This window comes from Acipenser ruthenus, chromosome 23, assembly GCF_902713425.1.
Source record: "Acipenser ruthenus chromosome 23, fAciRut3.2 maternal haplotype, whole genome shotgun sequence".
In the NCBI taxonomy this organism is placed as follows: Eukaryota; Metazoa; Chordata; class Actinopteri; order Acipenseriformes; family Acipenseridae; genus Acipenser; species Acipenser ruthenus.
In genome coordinates, this window is record NC_081211.1 from 17,812,194 (window position 1) to 17,833,987 (window position 21,794).

Below are 21,794 nucleotides of genomic sequence, written 5' to 3' on the forward strand. Positions count from 1 at the left end.
GTCGTAGTTTTCCAACTCCAGGCTGTCCTGCAGTAGCCTGGCATACTCCGGTCTGGGTGGTTCAGCGTAGGGGTCCAGCAGCCGACCGAACACTATCTCAGCAGGGCTGCGAAGTTCCTGGCCCAACATCAAGAGCGGGAGGGTGCAGGAGGTGGAGTCCGGTACTGCGGAGTGGAAGGCCAGGAGGATGAGGGGCAGTTGGAGGCAGCTAAAAGATTAGAACACAAATACAGTCCTGTGCAAGACACCTTCGGTGTGCTTGGGTTTCAGGGCTCATTTCACTGTCTTTGGCTGTAGCAGGAATCCACACACACAGACACAGGCAGCTGGCAAGCAGGCTAGGAAACAGGGAAAGATGAGGGAGACGACGGTAACTTTCTAAAGATGGGGGTTTAGTTTCTCAAAGAACTTTACTCCAGATCACATTAACATGGTTCTTTCAGAAAAAAAAAAAATGTATTCAATAAAGTTACCAAAACAGAAATAAACAACACAGACATTTCATTTAGGGGTTTGTAAGTCATCCAGAGTTATTTCATAATTGTTTAAGAATCCATTTGTGTTTTTGTTTTTTTTGAAAAAAAAAAAAAAAAGTATAACAATTGGGAATTTTCTGTAATAATGTTATTTTAAAAAGTGCTGCTTACAGGGCTATGTGGCTTTGGCACATCACATTGTACCACAACAGAAACTCTTAACTTTACTTCTAATATCTTTTTTGTTTCAGTTACTGCAGAAAATATAAATGTGCCTGTATATGGAGCCCTGGGGCACTCTGTGTATCTGCACTTCAATACGACCTTGAACAGCAGTGTTCATGTGAAATGGAAGCATGGAGTCACACCCATTGGTGCGTTTAAGGATAACAAAATGGTCTTCACTAATCCTTATATAAACAGGACTGAGATTTTTGCAAATGGAACCCTCAGACTGGACAGGACTCAGAAAAATGATTCAGGAGATTACTCTGTGGATGTGTTTACTACTGATGGAACTAACATATTTAAGGGAAGCATGCAGGTTTATATTCAAGGTGAGTTGCCACTTCTCAAGTTAAACATGTCTTAAACGAGTGCAGAGATAAATACCTTGATTTCTAATGTTTTAAGAGAAATTTAAACTATTATTTTAAACTGTGTAAAATAAATGGACATGTTATTTAAAAAAGTCAAATTGTCATTTAATTACTTCTTTTTCAGGTATGTATATGATAGGACAAGTACCAGCATAAATAATAACAAATGGTTACAAGTTTTATAAAACAAAGTCCTTTAACGTGGTTTTTATCTTGGAAACATATTTATAATAACTGCTGATCTTCTGCCTCAACTGAACTTGCAGGTTTCACACTGCTTTTCATGTGCAATTTCCAAAGGATATACAGTAGGCACCCATGCAGCCCTAACTAAAAACAGCATATCATTAAAAAAATACTTCTTTATACAAAATTATGATGAACAATGATCATATCTACATACTGTACCACGCTAAATGGCATTGTCCCTTTAAAAAATATTAATACTTAGCTATTAGAGTTGTGAGCGTGGGGATAAACTCCAGCTAACAATCGGTACATTTACTATTTAAAAATCTTGTCATAAACTCCTTTGAGATTTGAGAAACCTGATTTGTTGTATTGTGATCTGAGGACCAACAGTATAGAACGGTAGATAACTGATCTGAGTATCTGTATGGGTGCATACAAAAAAAGAAAGATTAGAGGTAAGTAAACAAACTCATTTATTCAAGAAAAAAAGATAATATGTACTGATGAAGGTACTGTATATTATTGTATGTTTAAAAAAAGGTGTGTGGGGGGGGGGGGGGGGGAAGATATAAATACATGTAAGTACCTTTCTATACAAATTCAGCACATCACCAACCACATTCTTCAATGTAAATGCTGCATTAGGATTTCCAGATCTGATTGCATGTGATCGAGTTACTGAGGAATCATAATGCCATGTAAATGTACTGACTGTCTGAATGGATTTGATATCGGCTTGTCATTCAACCTGAAATTACCTCAGCAGTGAAAATAGGGAGAGGCAATCCGTAGCTTTCAGGCTTTGTTGTACTGTTCAAATCTTTTTATTCCTACACTTCCTTCAACATTTATCAAAAAGTACAGGGTTGATAATCGTCTATTGTTTTAACATTAAGTGCCATATAGTAGATGCCTAGAAAGCAGATAGATTCAAAAGTAGATAGATTCATTTCCTGATTTGTTTAAATGTGAACAAGAGCTGCTATTGGAATTATATTGTATACTACATGGATCTTAACTTCATTAATACTGTATGTAGCCTGGTTACATCAAGGATAATAAGGGTGGTTAAAACAAAGGTAAAAGGTGACAAATGGGAATGCAAACCTGTTGAAGTAAACAATTTAAATGTGGCACCCTACACCACTGATGCCAAATGCATTTTCCCTGTGTTGTGCTGGAAGTGGGTTTGGGGTGTTTTAACATGATGTAAATCCTAACTGAAAAGCCCCTCTTTTTCAGAGGCTGTCTCCCAGCCTGTGGTACACTCCACCTGTCTGTCTCATGGGGAGGTGCTGCTGGTCTGCACAGTGGATAAAGGGGATAATGCTTCATTTAACTGGAGTTTAGATGGAGTGCCGCTGAATACCAGCCTTGCTTACTTTAGTGATGAAGAATATGTTGTAATATTGAAGAAGCATGTCTCTGGTAATCTTGTCTGCATTGCTACAAACCAAGTCAGCACAAACCAGAGAGACTCTGTGATACCAAACTGCTCAGGTAGGAAAAATAAACATTTGTCTTGCCTTGCTTTATATAGAGCTGCCTTATTGTTTCTATATCAGACACATCAACAATTATTAAGAAATTAAAAACAGTGTATAGGTAGTAGACATTTTAGGACCGTGTTATTTTTTAAGACTCAAGCACAGTGTGCCTACTTTTGAGATACAAAACCATTAAAAGAAATGTATACATAAACGGGCCACTCTCTTTCAGAGCCTGTCTCTAAACCTGTGGTACACGCCAGCTGTCTGTCCCATGGGGAGGTACTGCTGGTCTGCACAGTGGATAAAGGAGATAATGCTTCATTTAACTGGAGTTTAGATGGAGTGCCGCTGAATACCAGCCTTGCTTATTTCAGTGATAAAGAACACATTGTAATATTGAAGAAAAATGTCACTGGAGATCTTGTCTGCATTGCTAAAAACCAAATCAATGAAGAGAAGAGTGATTCTGTGAAGTCAAACTGCTCAGGTAAGAAATGATTTAATGTTTAAATCTGCCTCTCCTTGTATCCAGTACAAACTCACATACTGAAGTCACGGGGGACTGGGTATACTCTTCTTTCCTGGTATCTTTCTCATGTTGTTCTGGTAATGTATAGGTAAATATATCAGCATTAGTTTGCCTTGTGTATTCATACAATTGTTTTTTCTCCTTGTATTTAAAGTGACTTTAGAATTTGCTTTTCATACTGTAGAGCAGACAGTTTAGCAGAAATGAACTTATTCACCACACCTTATCATCAGTTTCATTTTTAATACTGTGTCCACTTCTTTATTTTATGTTTCAACATTTCAAGCTCTAATCGCTCTAGTGCCGCCGAGTGGCAACCTTGTGTGCTTTAGTGTTGAAGAACATGTTGTAATATTGAAGAAGCATGTCTCAGGTAATCTTGTCTGCATTGCTACAAACCAAGTCAGCACAAACCAGAGCGAATCTGTGATATCAAACTGCTCAGGTAGGAAAATAAAAAACATGTTATTTGTCTTGCTTTATATAGAGCTGCCTTGTAATTTCTATATCAGACACATCAACAATTATTAAGACATTAAAAACAATGTATAGGTAAGTCAAGAGGTGATATCGAGGAGTATACGGCGGGTTTTCAGTCCCAAACAAAAACAAACAGTTCTTAATAATCCCAATGGTGCACGGAAATGTGCTCTGCAAACGGGGATGTTGGTGCTGTGCGGTGAGAGCGGTGCTCTGGGGTTTGTGCTGGCTCCCTGGCTGCAGCTCCCTGGCTCTTACTCATCTGCAACACACAAAAAAACAAAAACAACAAGCAGTGCTCCGGCGTATTAACACGTTTCAGCGTAAGGGGCCTGTGACAGGGTGGCTGAGTCGTGACGTCAGGCCAGAAGCAGGAAGGAAACAAAACTGACACCAGTGCTGCAGTTCAAAATAAAGACACGGCGGCGCCATTTTATTTAAATACAAAAATAAAAGGTTTTAACAAAAAGACTTGCTCACACAGTGAAATAAAAAGGTTAAATAAAACAAAATCACAAACGCAAAATAAACAAAACCCAGGTCAGGCTGAGCAAAACGCCTTCCCTGACCCTATAGATTTAATTTTAGTTTTTAGTTTAATTTTAGTTTCGCCTAACAAACCCACCACTGAGTGCAGTGAGCTGCAGGCTTTTATGCAGGTGACCATCTCCCGATTAGTAACAAATTAATCACCTAATTAATTGGGGAGATGGACACTGCCTGCACAAGGTTTTTAAGTTATTTCTGGCAGAGGACGAGCACCAATCTCACCTCTGCCAGACCACATTTTAAATAAAACAAAACAAAAAACCTACAGTGCATGGCTCTCCTCGTCATTTAAATACAATAACTAAATACAGAAACAATAACAAAACACACGGCGCTTCGCCGTCCCACACATAAATAAATCATAACGAGAATACAACAAAAGAAATACAAAATAACACAGAGACAGAGGAGGAAACCCCGTTCTAAAAATAAATACATTTTACAGGGCTCCTCACCCTCTTAGCCTTAAAGGGATAGTCCTGCATTTGGCTGATATTAAACCACCCCCTTTCAACATTATTATTATTATTATTATTATTATTATTATTATTATTATTATTATTATTATTATTATTATTATTATTATTATTATTTATTTGTTAATTTCCTTTACATTGATGCGCTTATTAACCGTTGCAGATTAAAGTCACAATTTTTAAGTCATAGCTCTCTGGTTACAGCTTGCCTTCAGTCCTGGCTCTGGCGAGGTCAGAATCAAAGATTTGAAAACGCTCTGTTCCTGACCAAACTCGACTGTGGTCAGAACCACGGCTCTTGAAAACACAGCTAAAAGATTAGAACACAAATACGGTCCTGTGCAAGACACGTTCGTGTGCTTGGGTTTCAAGCCTCATTTCACTGTCTTTGACTGTAGCAGGCATCCACACACACAGACACAGGCAGCTGGCAAGCAGGCTAGGAAACAGGGAAAGATGAGGGAGACAGACCGTAACTTTCTAAAGATGGGGGTTTAGTTTCTCAAAGAATTTTACTCCAGATCACATTAACATGGTTCTTTCAGAAAGGAAAAAAATGCATTCAATAAAGTTACCAAAACAGAAATAAACAACCCAGGCATTTCATTTAGGGGTTTGTAGGTCGTCTGAAGTTATTTCATAATTGTTTAAGAATCCATTTAGAAAAAGTATAACATAACAAATTAGTATAACAATTGGGAATTTTCTGTAATAATCTTATTTTAAAAAGTGCTGCGTACAGGGCTATGGGGGTTTGACATATCACATTGTACCACAACAGAAATTCTTAACTTTACTTCTAATATCATAATGCCATGTACATGTACTGACTCCCTGAATGGTTTGGATATCGGCTGGTCACTCAACCTGATATTACCTCAGGAGTGAAAATAGGGAGAGGCAATCCATAGCTTTCATGCTTTGTTTTACTGTTTAAATATTTTATTCCTTTCTGAATTTTTTTCTTTTCGGTTCCTTCAACATTTATCAAAGAGTACATGGTCGATATATTATCGTCTATTGTTTTAACTTTAAGTGCTGTATAGTAAATGAGTAGAAAACACACAGAACAAAAGCAGATAGATTATTTCCCTGATGTTTTTAAATATAAACAGGAGTTGCTATTTGAATTATATTATCTACCACATGGATCTTAACTTCATTAATACTGTATGTAGCCTGGTTACATTAAGGATAATTGTGTGAAAAGGTGGTTAAAACAAAAGTAAAACAGTGACAATTGGGAATGCAAAACCTTTTGCAGTAAACAGTTTAAATGTGCACTGTGTGGGGCTGGAGGTGGATTTGAGGTGTTTTAACATGATGTAAATCCTAACTGAAAAGCCCCTCTTTTTCAAATGTATACATAAACAGGCCAGTCTCTTTCAGAGGCTGTCTCCCAGCCTGTGGTACACTCCACCTGTCTGTCCCATGGGGAGGTGCTGCTGGTCTGCACAGTGGATAAAGGGGATAATGCTTCATTTAACTGGAGTTTAGATGGAGTGCCGCTGAATACCAGCCTTGCTTGAAGATGAAGAATATGTTGTAATATTGAAGAAGCATGTCTCTGGTAATCTTGTCTGCATTGCTACAAACCAAGTCAGCACAAACCAGAGCGAATCAAACATAATCTCTGCCACCTGTTGAAGCACATGGCATAACAGCCACATGCTAAGTTCATTTTTATGTGTAAAACATTATATAAACAAAATGCGAAAAATATTTTTAGTTTTTTTTTTTTTTTTTAAGTGTTGTGCCAGAGTAGAATGCATTTTAAGGATAATTTGAAGACAAATTATATTTAAAAACATAAGATAACTGTATGTCCTTTATAAATGACATTATGCAAATTCAGTGAATATCATGAACACTATCACTGATTTTATACACATTGTGATCATCTCTTTTATAGGTGCATGCCAAAGGTTTTTATGGCAGGCAGATTACCTACAGCAGTCCCTGAAAATAGTGATAGCAGTGATGCTAGTGATGGTATTTCAGATGAGGAAAGAATAGAAGATTCCTATGTTCTGTTTGAACAGCCAAATAATGGCAAAGAGAAAAGCAGTGAAGAGAGCCTAGTTGAAAATGATGATAAAGAGTCACTACCATCATCATTCTATGTGGCTAATAACAAGCCTTTTTGGAGATACAGTGTCTGCACTCATTACCCAGCTCCCCTTTGGAAATGTAAACTTCCTCAGGTAGATGAAGTGCATTCTCCTAATTTGTATTTCAGACATATGCTCACAACAGACGACATACAAAACATTGTTGAACAGTCAAACTTGTATGCCCTTCAAAAGAAAATAAACTCACATCTGCAGTGCACCATGAAAGAGCAATTTATTGGAGCTACTTTTTACATGTCCACTTTTGGACTCCCTAGAACTTGCATGTTCTGGAAGCCAGAATGTAGAATCCCTCAAATTGCTGATGTCTTGTCTTTGAAGAGGTGGGAACTAATAAATGCATATCTTCACTTCAATGATAATTCTATCCAGATAGCAGCTGAAGACGACCCAATTATATCATTTAATTATAGCATTTGACCTGTTAACCCTGGAGTGGAATGGCCCTCCAGGACTGTGATTGGACACCCCGGTTTTACATCTATAGACAAAATAGTCTTGAATTCATAAGTGTCATTGTTTCAAGTTATGGATAAGACCTATTTTGTGAAAACAAATAAAACTTAATAAAAAATAGCATCCAATTAAATGGAACACAAAACTAATGAAATTGTGTAAGTTTTAATACTTCTATTTGTGTTTGAAATGGGACAAAATAATCTGTGGAAAGAATAAAACAAATACATACCTTTGAAGGAATGTATTTGCATTTGCATTTATGAATTATGGAATACATTTTCCATGTATCAAACTAATATTGCATCATTTCATTCTTGTGTTGGAATTATTCTTTTAATAAAATTATTAACTGTAGTTGCACATTGTCATGTATAAATGACACTCATCCTAAAAAAAGGTCAAAGGTCAAATATGTAATATTTAGGTATAAAATGAATTATTGGGTACAATGAAGTCAAAATACCAAGTCATAGTTTGTGCAATAGAGGGTTAAACAAAAAATCTATTCATCGCAGACTATACCAAGACAAGGGCTTGTCATCCCACTGTGTTATATAAACTGGCTGAATGTTTTTACAATTGTATTACATTCAGTTTTACCAATGCTTTTTTGTACTTTCAAAATATTATTACAAATTGTGCTGTACATTTTAACAATAACTATTTTATGAGTGATGATTTATTTTTCATTTTTCTATAACTTTGCCTTTATGTGGTTTTCTCTCTCTCGCTCTGTTTTTTAGGGGAGGATAAAGCGATTCAAGTGAGATTAGTTTATGGTTTCCTTGCCTTTATGATCCTCACCATCTTCCCTATAACTCTTCACTGCAATTCCTGGAAATCAAATAGTAAAGGAAAACAGAGTGAGGAATAACTTTACAATACTTTATTCTATTACAATGTATTTCATAATATTTGAGTACCATCCATATCCCCCATCATTACTTAAACACAATAGAGCTGTCAGTATATATATATATATATATATATATATATATATATATATATATATATATATATACACACCAGTGTGCAAAAGTATTAGACATGTTGCACTTTCCTACTCTGATGCATTATGAGTATCAACAATTTACTCAAAGCCTCCACTAGTGTTTTCTACTATTATAACAACCTTGACTTACATAAAGAAGGAAAAACACTGAGTGAAATAGCTCGCATCACTCGATTTCCAAGGTGTGGTATCCGAAGCATAATCAACAAGTACAGAGAAACAGCATCTGTAATTGACAAACCTAGGACTGGAAGACCCAAAAAGCTGTCTAACAAGGATGAGCAATACTTGAAGATGATATCCTTAAGGAATAGAAACAAGACAAGCATTGAATTGACAACAGAACTGGCAGAAGGCAAAGGTGTCGTTATCCATCAAATCAACAGTATGAAGGTCGCTCTTGAAATCAGGACTTAAAGGATGTGTTGTAGTAAGAATACCTCTGTTAAGAAAGGGGAACAAGACTAAAAGGCTAAAATATGCACAAGAACACAGAAATTGGACCATGGAACAATGGTTAAAGGTGCTTTGGACTGTTGATGGATGGACAACGACACCTGTGCCAGTTCTGTTGTCAATTCAACGCTTGTCTTCTTTCTATTCCTTAAGGATATTATCTTCAAGTATTGCTCATCCTTGTTAGACAGCTTTTTGGGTCTTAAGTCCTTTGTTTGTCAATTACAGATGATGTTTCTTAATTATGCTTCGGATACCACACCTTGAAAATCGAGTGATGCGAGCTATTTCACTCAATGTTTTTCCTTCTTTGTGCAAGTCAAGGTTGTTATAATAGTAGAAAACACTAGTGGAGGCTTTGAGTAAATTGTTGATGCTCATAATGCATCAGAGTAGAACACTGCAACATGTCTAAGACTTTTGCACAGCTGTATAGATAGATAGATACTGTAGATAGATAGATAGATATGGATGGGAGGGCAGACATGTGCTTCCATAGAAGCGCTTCCATACAAGCCCGGATCCTCTCCTCTCAATTTCAGAAGCAGTTTTCTAAATATATGTACAACGGTAAGAGAGATGTACAGACAAATGCACTGCAGTCTCCATGTATTACCACATATATAGCTCACAGTCTTTATATAAAATGCTATCATTTTTGGATAAGCAGTTCTCTAGCTAGATACACAGATGTCAGTTGCCAGAGATAACTATTCCTTATGGGTATCACAGGATTCAGGGATATTGGTATTGGTTCTAAAATATGGAAAATGTGTATTTTCAAACAGGGACTTACTTGGAGATGAAAATGAGAAAAAAGGAGAATGAACATTTCATCGAGGAGCAAATCTGAACACATGCACGTTTTTCTCATTCGGGACTGAGCTTACAATTCAGGAAGAGATGAGGTTTTTCTTGCTCACATAAAACCATTACAATAGCTGTATTCTTCTTTCAAAATTAGCCTTTACCTTTGCAGTTGGTTTCTCTAATATATATATACATATATACTGTATTTTTTTAAATTTTTTTATCGACAACTATAAAACTATAACTCAGCAGACCAAACCAGGTAGCTGGTAGTAATAACCGTTTACCTTCGTTCTTGCAACACAACACACTTTAATACCTACATAAAATAAAACAATACAAATAATGATAATAGAAATAACATACAATAATGAGCTGTAACTCACCCTGTAGGAATTACATTGCCTGTGTTTTGCATTATAAATAATGCATGAGAAATCAACCAATCACCTTTAAGGATTTTTCAACATTCCAGGCCCTTATCTTGGATGTCATCCTGTGCATCGTTCTAAAACAAAACAACCTTTTTTTTTGTTGTTGATAGGAGTTCCTGAGGACAATATCATTTTTGTATTTTCTAGTAAGTTCATAAGTTGGACAGCAATCAATTTAGAATATATTATTGCTGAAATCTAAGAAAGCTATTGTAATTATTGTAAATAGTATTGTAAGCTATGAATTTAATCTATAACCACTTCCACATGTGATCAGAGTGGTTAAGTTGATTTTTCAATAGCATTGGCTTTTTATATTGATGCTATAAATTGTTTAAGTATTATTGTATTGTTTTCAGTGCATGTGAGTTCAATGTAAGTTAAACATCTACTTAATGTTTTATAAAGTTTATTTTGCTTTTTTACTGCCCATTGTTAATGAATGTGTGATTACTGTTGACTGCTGTATCTCTGTATTTCCCCTTACTGTATTATTGCAAATAATTATACATTTGTATTGTTTGTGTACCACAATTAAAAGATGCCTTTGTAATCTGTAATCAGTTATAATTAATCTGTAATCATTCCTCAGTAAACCATTTTTCAGGCTCACTGGCATTTGGTAAAATACTTCTTGCCACTGTATATGCTGTGATTCTGGGACGCCAGAATCACCGTCGAGCCCTCTTGAGGTGTCGTGGGCTAGTCGACGAAACACCGAGGATGGAAGGTACCCACTTGAAGACCCCAGAGATGTACCCTACTTTGCTCAATCCAGATGGTTGTCATGCTGATGCGCTGGGGAGACCGCACTGTGGTTGATCCCCGGAGCCAGCATCACAGCCGTTGTGTGTGCTGATGCGCCAGGGAGACAAATAAGCTGATCCCTGGAGCCAGCATTACACTTCAGCCATCAACACCAGACAGAAGGATATCTACATCATCATATGGAAGGAAACGCAAATAGATGGAGACACAGATGGATCACATTAGTTTACTGTAAAGCTACGTCTTAGTTGGTGCTTATCTTGGCGAGAGCCGGGTTCAAATCAGCATGAAGTTTTAACATCTACTCTCTTGTAATAGAAATCAAGCAGCATGTTCAATACTATAGCTGCATTAATCTATTAAATAATATAGATCACATAATAGATTTTGAATGGTGCATTTGTTCTTAATTTCCCCTACAAAATGGGGTTCTGTTAGTGATTGGTACCACTTTGAATGCACAGTGCAGTTATTTCTCCGTCTGACATCAAAAAATGCAAGAGGGGCAATGTAACTGCCCATACAGCTTCTGAGCACTGCCAATGAGAAGAGGTTAAAACCTCATGTGTGTAACTGCCCATACAGCTTCTGAGCACTGCCAGTGAGAGGAGGTGAAAACCTCATATGTGTGTAACTGCCCATACAGCTTCTGAGCACTGCCAGTGAGAGGAGGTGAAAACCTCATATGTGTGTAACTGCCCATACAGCTTCTGAGCACTGCCAATGAAGAGAGGTTAAAACCTCATATGCGTGTAACTGCCCATACAGCTTCTGAGCACTGCCAGTGAGAGGAGGTGAAAACCTCATATGTGTGTAACTGCCCATACAGCTTCTGAGCACTGCCAGTGAGAGGAGGTGAAAACCTCATATGTGTGTAACTGCCCATACAGCTTCTGAGCACTGCCAGTGAGAGGAGGTGAAAACCTCATATGTGTGTAACTGCCCATACAGCTTCTGAGCACTGCCAGTGAGAGGAGGTGAAAACCTCATATGCATGTAACTGCCCATACAGCTTCTGAGCACTGCCAGTGAGAGGAGGTGAAAACCTCATATGTGTGTAACTGCCCATACAGCTTCTGAGCACTGCCAATGAAGAGAGGTTAAAACCTCATATGCGTGTAACTGCCCATACAGCTTCTGAGCACTGCCAGTGAGAGGAGGTGAAAACCTCATATGTGTGTAACTGCCCATACAGCTTCTGAGCACTGCCAGTGAGAGGAGGTGAAAACCTCATATGTGTGTAACTGCCCATACAGCTTCTGAGCACTGCCAGTGAGAGGAGGTGAAAACCTCATATGTGTGTAACTGCCCATACAGCTTCTGAGCACTGCCAGTGAGAGGAGGTGAAAACCTCATATGCATGTAACTGCCCATACAGCTTCTGAGCACTGCCAGTGAGAGGAGGTGAAAACCTCATATGCCAACAAGCCTGGCTTTGGCAGAGTGACACAGGTTCTTCTGAAGTACAGCTGCAGGGTTTAAATCTTCTACTGCATGTGTGGCAAAGGCATCTTGCCATAGTAACAGTTCAGCAATCTGAGGCAAAGGAGGGGGATTTATCTCAGAACAGAGAGGCATGTGGGCTTCTGGAGAGCCCATTAAAATCTAGTATTGCTAACCCTTTTTTAATGCTGCAAGACCGGAAGACACCCCACACCTGTTATGAAAGTGTCAAGAGACAGCTAGGGTAGCATGTAGCTGAGTGTCTGTGGTTTAGCAGACCTACTTTAAGAATCTACTGGACTTCAGACCCAGCTGGTTTCAATTCTCAATGCTAGCAGACCCTGCATGTTATATTATGGAAATGTATTATATTTTTAAACTATAGCTAAAAGGCTCAGGTTGTAGCTAGACAAATCAGTACTTACGAATCACTATTTATTTTGACTGTGGTGGCCGTGTTATAAATAAATACTGAGTTTCCTGAAGACTGTAGTTACCTGACTGTAGTTTTTTGTCTCATCTTTTCAAAGGGGTCAATAATCACCTCAGCATTCTTATTAAAACCCCTCTTAACTGCAGTCATGGGCTGGGTTCATTATAGATCTATGCACATACTGTTCAGATATGTAAGAAAAAGTACAGTAACATTTCATTTGTCTTAATCAAAGATCCTAAAGCAACTGTCAAACGGTCGTAATAATTTCTTGAATCAGCAGAGGGCCCTGTTAGATCAAACTATTGAGCTTCCGGGGTATACAAAACACTAGTGCCATTTTCCAATAAAGCGACATCTCAGTTTTTTTTTTCTTTGAATTTACCATAATTATAAATACATAACAAGATTTTTTTTAAATCCCATAAAAATACAGTTTCAAGTACAAATTGAATAAAATTCACACAGTAAAGTCTCTTTAAATATTTGCAAACAGGGATATACTTGGAGACGATTTGGTAGAAAATGAGAAAAAGGGAGAATGAAATCTTCAGAGGAGTAAAGTTCACCACATGCAGTTAGAGCACCAGATACAGACACAGCTTCAGACAGTGGCAAGCATTTCACATTCAGGAGTAGTAACATGTAGTAATGGGCTTGCTGTTTTATTAATGGATAGTTTTAGGCCTGGTTACACACAACCAGCCCCTACATTTATAGAAATAACTAACTAAAAAGTCACTGTTTCAGTGCGTCAGCAGCGGAATCTATGAGTGAGTTGGAAGGAAAATGAAAACAATACAGCGACTTCAGACAGCCTGATTAGGTACTGTACCATAAGAATCTCATGTTCTATTATTATTTCAAAATTATAAAGACAGGCCAGATTCAAAGGAGGATGGAGTCAGAGCCTAGCTTTAAAAGTGTAAGCTATGACGTTGTGTTTTGGATATGATCTAGGAATTCAGGATGAATTCCTCTAAACTATCGAGATATCTGATCAACAGATAATTGTAATGAGCAATCTGTCTTCAAGAGCAGTAGTACCCGAAATATTATTCATTTACTAGCAATGCAGAAGGGCGTTGTGCAGCATTTGTTCTTCATTTCACCTTACAAAACAGGATTCTGCAAAGGTTACTGGAAACACTGAACCACCTTGAATGTATTTGTTGGAAATTATCTTAGTTTTTTTATATTTTCCTGGAAACTGTGGTGCAATTTAAACATATTTAAAAAGGAATTCTTACTTAAAAAAAAATAAAAATACAAAGCATTGTTCCATTTCCTCATGCATTTCTGTTTTCTTTGCTCAAACCATATTTATATGTGCACATGGTACCCTGAAATTAGTAGAAGACACCAGGGGTGTTTTTGCAAAATGGGAAGATGAGGAAATAAAATAATGTTGAGTGCTTGGTGGTAAGCTGAGCTTGGTTTCAACATGATTTCTCTGACGTATGTTTTGAGAAGCTACTGAAAGACACAAGCCAATGTAAGGTTATAAAAAGATCTGTGTCTTGTTTCTCTTTATCTAGGTTTAGTGGAAACCGAGAGTGGCTTTGGGGTGGTTGATAAGGAAAACCAACCATTCAAATAAAGAAAACTTTTAATAATAGTGTGATGTGCATGTTGGTCACATTCATTTAGTTCCTGTTTAGGAGAACTATACCTATTTTCATCAGCGATATTTAAAGCTTTGGTCTGAACTCTGCACTGGGTGTACAATGGCAAAACTTAAGGAATGCATTCCTTTTGGGCTCATCTTGGCTGTTCCTTTAATTGCTTATGGTAAGTATTTTTTTAAATATTTACTTGATGTGTTTTGAAACAGACTAAAATAAGTTAAATATGCAATTACATATGTGAGATCACGGTATTCCTATTTTATTCCTATTTTAAGCATTCAAAGATTTGCCTTTGTATTATTTAAATACAACAGTCTTCATCAAACAAATTCAAATTATATTTTTCAGGACTGTTTTTATAAGCAGTTGGGAAAGGTTTTACAAATAACAGTAATTTACTTAAAAGCAGGTTGAAATAAAAAAGTGAGGCAATGTCTCCAATCCAGTTAGTGTTTTAGGGGGATGTAAATGCAAGCAGTGCAAGTGTTGGTTTGATAAACACATCATCAGTAATCGATAAATAATTTTAAAAAAACACATAATTCGTAATTTAATGTCCAATTACTATGTATCCATACGAGTAATTACAGATGAACTAATGCAAAACAGTTGGGGGAGTGTGTTATGCTATGTAGGGTATGCTTTTATTCCTTGGTTGTTCGACCTTGAAGCTCACAGAAGGTTTGTTGTCTCTTCTATTGTACTGTTAGTTATCTTCACGTGTATTTATTTTAGCAGAAAGCTGTTCAAGTCAACATCAGTGCTGCGGATCTTTGGAAAGACAATCAAATACAGATCACTTCAGACAATGAACTTCACAGTTTAACAGTACTGTTATATGTTCAGTTGGGTTATTACCACTCACTGATAAGATTAGAAATGTTCTGTTGCCAGACATCAGCTTTTCTAGAAAAAAAAAGAAATACATTGTTAGATCCATCATGAAATGTTCATTCTGTCAGTAAAGTGCCTATAGAGGTCTAAATATAAGTCACATATGCTGTGTTTTAGCTAGTTCTCTTGTGTTTTGTATGACAACAGAAACCACTGATGGAATATTTTGTTATTAAGTAGAGTTGGGTGTACATTGTGCTGAATAAGAATTGTGTTAAAAACGAATTGCTTTCACATTGTGTAACTGACACATTAAAACCAAGACTGCTGGCACGTATATCTTTTAAATCCCTTCTTTCTTGATCAGTTGCTGTCTTCTCGTTCCTTTTGTTTACAACGGCTGCCATTCTGTGCTGATATTCATTCAGACACCACCTGGTAACTTTCTAAAGATGGGTGTTTAGTTTCTCAAAGAATTTTACTCCAGATCACACTAACATGGTTCTTAAAGAAAAGAAAAAAAATGTAGTCAATAAAGTTACCAAAACAGAAATAAACAACACAGATATTTCATTTAGGGGTTTGTAAGTCGTCTGAAGTTATTTCATAATTGTTTAAGATTCCATTTGTGTTTTTGATTTTTAGAAGAAAAAAAAAATAGTATACCAATTGGGTATTTTCTGTAATAATCTTATTTTAAAAAGTGCTGTGTACAGGGCTATGTGGGTTTGGTATATCACATTGTACCACAACAGAAACTCTTAACTTCTAATATCTTTTTTTCTCAGTTACTGCAGAAAATATAAGTGTGCCTGTATATGGAGCCCTGGGCCACTCTGTGTATCTGCACTTAAATATGACTTTGAACAGCAGTGTTCATGTGGAATGGAAGCAGGGAGACAATCGCATTGGTGTGTTTAAGAATAACAGACCTGGCTTTAAAGATCCTTATATAAACAGGACTGAGATTTTTGCTAATGGAACCCTCAGACTGGACAGGACTCAGAAAAATGATTCAGGAGATTACTCTGTGGATGTGTTTAATACTGATGAAACTAACATATTTAAGGGAAGCATGCAGGTTTATATTCACGGTGAGTTGCCACTTCTCAAGTTAAACATGTCTTAAACGAGTGCAGAGATAAATACCTTGATTTCTAATGTTTTAAGAGAAATTTAAACTATGTCATAAAAGTATGACATGTTATTTAAAAAAGTCAAATTCTCATTTAATTACTTCTTTTTCAAGTATGTATATGATAAGACAAGTATCAGCAGAAATAATAACAAATGGTTACAAGTTTTATAAAACAAAGTCCTTTAACATGGTTTTTATCTTGGAAACATATTTATAATAACTGCCGATCTTCTGCCTCAACTGAACTTGCAGGTTTCACGCTGCTTTTCATGTGCAATTTCCAAAGGATATACAGTAGGCACCCATGCAGCCCTAAAAAACCCCTAAAAACAGCATATCATAAAAAAAATTCTTTATACAAAATTATGATGAACAATGATCATATCTACACACTGTACCACGCTAAATGGCATTGTCCCTTGAAGAAAGTATAAATGCTCAGCAATTAGTGTTACGGTCAGAAGACTGCGAGCATGGAGATAGAGCCTGGATTTAAACTCCAGCTAACAATCGGTACATTTACTATTTAGAAATCTTGTCATAAACTCCTTTGAGAGTTGAGAAACCTGATTTGTTGTATTCTGATCTCACTCACTCAACCTGATATTACTTCAGCAGTGAAAATATTTAGAGGCAATTCATAGTTTTCATGCTTTATTTTACTGTTCAAATCTTTTTATTCCTTTCTGGAATTTTTCCTTTTCACTTCCTTCAACATTTATCAAAAAGTACAGGGTTGATATAGTATCATCTATTGTTTTAACATGAAGTGCTATATAGTAGATGCCTAGAAAAAAGATAGATTCAAAAGTAGATAATTCTTTTCCTGATGTGTTTAAATATAAACAAGAGCTGCTATTGGAATTATATTGTATACTACATGGATCTTAACTTCATTAATACTGTATGTAGCCTGGTTACATCAAGGATAATTGTATAAAAAGGTGGTTAAAACAAAGGTAAAAGGTGACAATCGAGAATGCAAAACCTTTTGCAGTAAACTGTTTAAATGTGGCACCCTACACCACTGATGCCAAATGCATTTTCCCTGTGTTGTGTTGGAAGTGGGTTTGGGGTGTTTTAACATGATGTAAATCCTAACTGAAAAGCCCCTCTTTTTCAGAGGCTGTCTCCCAGCCTGTGGTACACTCCACCTGTCTGTCCCATGGGAAGGTGCTGCTGGTCTGCACAGTGGATAAAGGAAATAATGTTTCATTTAACTGGAGTTTAGATGGAGTGCCGCTGAATACCAGCCTTGCTTACTTTAGTGATGAAGAACATGTTGTAATATTGAAGAAGCATGTCTCAGGTAATCTTGTCTGCATTGCTACAAACCAAGTCAGCAGAAACCAGAGTGACTCTGTGATATCAAACTGCTCAGGTAGGAAAAAAAACATGTTATTTGTCTTGCCTTGCTTTATATAGAGCTGCCTTGTTGTTTCTATATCAGACACATCAACAATTGTTAAGAAATTAAAAACAGTGTATAGGTAGTAGACATTTTAGGACCGTGTTATTTTTTAAGAATCAAACACAGTGTGCCTAATTTTGAGATACAAAACCATTAAAAATGTATACATAAACGGATAATGCTTCATTAACTGGAGTTTAGATGGAGTGCTGCTATATACCAACCTTGCTTATTTCAGTGATAAAGAACACATTATAATAATGAAGAAAATGTCACTGGAGTTCTTCTCTGCATTGCTAAAAACCAAATCAATGAAGAGCAGAGTGACTGACTCTGTGAAGTCAAACTGCTCAGGTAAGAAATGATTTAATGTTTAAATCTGCCTCTCCTTGTATCCAGTACAAACTCACATACTGAAGTCACAGGGGACTGGGTATACTCTTCTTTCCTGGTATCTTTCTCATGTTGTTCTGATAATGTATAGTTACATCTAAATTGATCTGCATTAGCCTGCCTTGTGTGTGTATTCATACAATGGTCTTTCCTCCTTGTATTTAAATTTAATTTAGAATTTGCTTTTCATACTGTAGAGCAGACAGTTTAGTAGAAATGTACTTATTCACCACACTTTATCATCAGTTTCATTTTTAATAGTGTGTCCACTTCTTTATTTTATGTTTCAACATCTCAAGCTCTAATCTTCTGCTGAACACTAATATTTGTATGGTAGGGGAATGCTCTTCTTAGGACGTTGGATTGAATAGTGCTATAAAATAAGAAAATAACTCTGGTCATAACACAGTTCTGTATTTTTTAAATCAAACAGAAAGGTATCATTTAAAACAATCTGCTGACTCAAGATGGTATGTTAGGATTGCATACTGTAATGAAGCATTGAAGGGATTAGATCTCTACAACCAGTTAGGTGTGTTTCATGTTAATTTGCCATGAGGATTCATCACCATTTTACTTGATTTATGAAGTCTGCTAATTATTCTGTACTGGTGCTGCCTGTTGAAATGATCTATACTGATATCTAATATATTTATTAGATTGTTAAGCTTCTGATATATTTTTATTTAAATCACATAAACTGTGAACTTAAGCCCACCAGGTTCTTAGTATGTACAGGCAGTACTTCTAGGCTACATGTCCTTTCACCAAATAAGGTTTGTACATTAAATAAGATCTCTGACTTATCAGTTCAAAAACGCAGTTACTCTCACACTTTGGGTTTCCCCTTCCAGTAAACAGAGGTCGACACTTGATATAGAGACCTATTATGATACACAACAATAGCACCACACCACCACATGAAAGGGCATTTTTTTCTATATTTATTTTTGCTTTTTCAGAGTAGCATATGCATTTTTGGTGTCTTTACCAGCAATTTCAAATAGGTTAAAAAATATCAAACTGACAAGTAATAATAAACAACAGTGTTCCCAAAACAGAAAGCCTGCACGGACACCTCCAACTCCATTCTTCAGCAGGACCTGCATGGAGAACAGCTTATCACTAACTTGAATCTATTTCTCTTTACCAGGTTCTGAACCCAAGATGAATCTGACATCCACACCCAATCTAGTAACCCACTTCCATTGCACCCTGAAGGATGGGACGGTTATCAAATTATCTGGGGACAAAGCAGGAGGGGCTTTTCAGTTCTTAATCAATAAGAGCATGATAATAACAAACTATACACATGGGATTGCATTTTGCAGTCTACAAACCTGCTCTTCAAATTGCTCTGGTAATTTAACCACAGAGCCTGGTGATGCCAGTAATGCAGAGGATGCTGGTACTTTATTTCTTTATTTATTCATTTCAGTTAATATTGATTAGGTAGCAATTACTGTATGGATTAGTCATTTACAGATGTGTTGGAAGTCTAATGACTGTCTAAATATCTTACAGATAATGTTTAAGATTTACATTTTCAAATGTATTTAAGTATTCAGTTCAATGCAATTATATGGAAATGAAGGCACACAGCAAATGTACTGTTCTAAAGGTTTATAGATGTTTGTGACATTTCATATCACATACGTTTCTTTAGGTCACATCACAGACACTATTTTAGACATCAGTTTTAAACATTCATGAAGATCACAGGAGATTTCAAACAGCAACTACCACATAAGTCTGTATAACTGTATAAGTCGCACCGGTGTATGTTCACTCTTATCAATACTGTCTGTTGGTGGGTTTGCAGAGGTACGTTTAACGTGACATGACTCTAGTACCTTATCTAAAACACCATAATATACTAGAATAACTCTACTGCACACGTTACAAAACATGCACAACTCATGAAAACCTCTGCATGCCATTTTTAATAAATTACTATAGTATATAATCAGGTGGAGTTATATTTAATATTTATATTTCATATTTCCTAGTGCCTTGAAATATGTTTGTGGTGAAGCTATTTTGTGATCATCATTCCTCTCCTGTATGTGTCTTTTATGACCTGACCTGTACAGACCTTTTTCTTTCTCCGTCTTACTCACTTTAAATGTACCTCTGCAAACCCACACCAACATACAGTATTGATAACTGACAATTTGGTAAATACTTAGCGCAGACACAATGTCTACCAGTTAGGACAGAAAGGCTTAATGAGTGTATTAACATATTGAAAAACATTATAAGCATAAGCATTCCATATTTTTATTTATTTACAGATATTCTTAAATATGTCCTTGGTGGAAGTGCTCTTCTTGTGATCGTTATGCTTTCATTTACACTCTTGTGTATGTGTAAGAATAAAAAAAGGAAGGGTGAGGTTTTTGGGGTTTTTTTGCACAACAACGCATCCTGATTTGAAGGTTTCTTGCCATGTTGCAAAAAAGTGCTAGACAACACCCACATGTGTCTTTTGAGGCCTGTTGTGCCTCAGATATAGATAGAATCAAATCTTCCAGGCTTAAGCATTAAAAAAAAAAAGATTCTTAGTTTTCCTTTAAAAGAGAGAAACACGAGATAATAGTTTCTTCTTGTTTGTTATAAAGAGAATGCCCATTCGGTGATTACACAAAACAGGAGTGATGAACAGCATGTTTCCCTATCCACAATGATACCAGAGACTGCAAGCACAGCAATCCAAGGCAAGTATCTCTACAGGTCACTTTTTCACTTGTATACATGTGTATGTTAATCTAAACGAGTGGACGGGTGGTGAGGATTTGAAAACATATAAACTAACGATGTATTGCTTGAACAATACGCCTAGATGCTTTTCTTTTGATCATTTTGTGTTATCGTTGGAGGATACAATCAACAAAAACATTACCCAAACAATACACTCTTAAAGACTCCACTGTTTTTACAAAACTATCATTCCTTTATGAAATTCTATGAGCTCTTATTTAAATCACATGTTTCACACATCTCATACAGTTCTTATACACTCATCATAAAAAAAGCAGAACTGTGAACTTTTTTATCTCAGTATTTCCAGTGGTCAGCTTTTACCAGCGTGTCAAGAGTTTTTCACAGAATGGTTCACTGGAAGTTATTTGCTTTTATATCTATGTTTTGTTTTTTTTAACAGATGACAAGGTTTATACTCAGGTTGTTAATAAAGGTGGAAAAAGAAATCCAAATGCAAGCCTAAAGAGGACGGTGAGCTGGTTTACGCCCAGGTTGTTATAAAAGAAGGCAAGAAGAAACCTATTCATGACGAATCTGTGGTTTATGATGAAGTTAAGGGGAAAGACAAGAATAATCAACAACAGGATGACAGCGTGGTTTATGCTGCTATTAACAAATGAAGAAATATATAATTGAAGGCATTGTTTGATATATATATATATATATATATATATATATATATATATATATATATATATATATGTATATATATATATATATATATATATATATATATATATATATATATATATATATATATATGTATGTGTGTATCTGTAAGGTATAAACCACGACAGGCTGTGCATTTCTCATGAAATATATACACACATGGGTGGTGATTTTTTTGTTTCTTAGTTCTTTGCATAATAATTAAAACATTGTGTTTTAA

General features: G+C 36.2%; 1 protein-coding gene across 1 annotated transcript; it reads left to right on the top strand.

Annotated features, from left to right (window-relative positions):
* The first annotated feature begins 870 nt into the window (after positions 1 to 870).
* Positions 871 to 21,577, top strand: LOC117962772 (carcinoembryonic antigen-related cell adhesion molecule 2-like). Its single transcript, XM_058996706.1, has 7 exons — positions 871 to 1,033; positions 2,510 to 2,767; positions 2,987 to 3,244; positions 19,296 to 19,550; positions 20,437 to 20,532; positions 20,764 to 20,859; positions 21,306 to 21,577. The coding sequence occupies exons 1-7, from the start codon at positions 871 to 873 to the stop codon at positions 21,404 to 21,406; spliced, it is 1,227 nt and encodes a 408-aa protein (XP_058852689.1). The 3' UTR covers positions 21,407 to 21,577.
* The last annotated feature ends 217 nt before the right edge of the window (positions 21,578 to 21,794 follow it).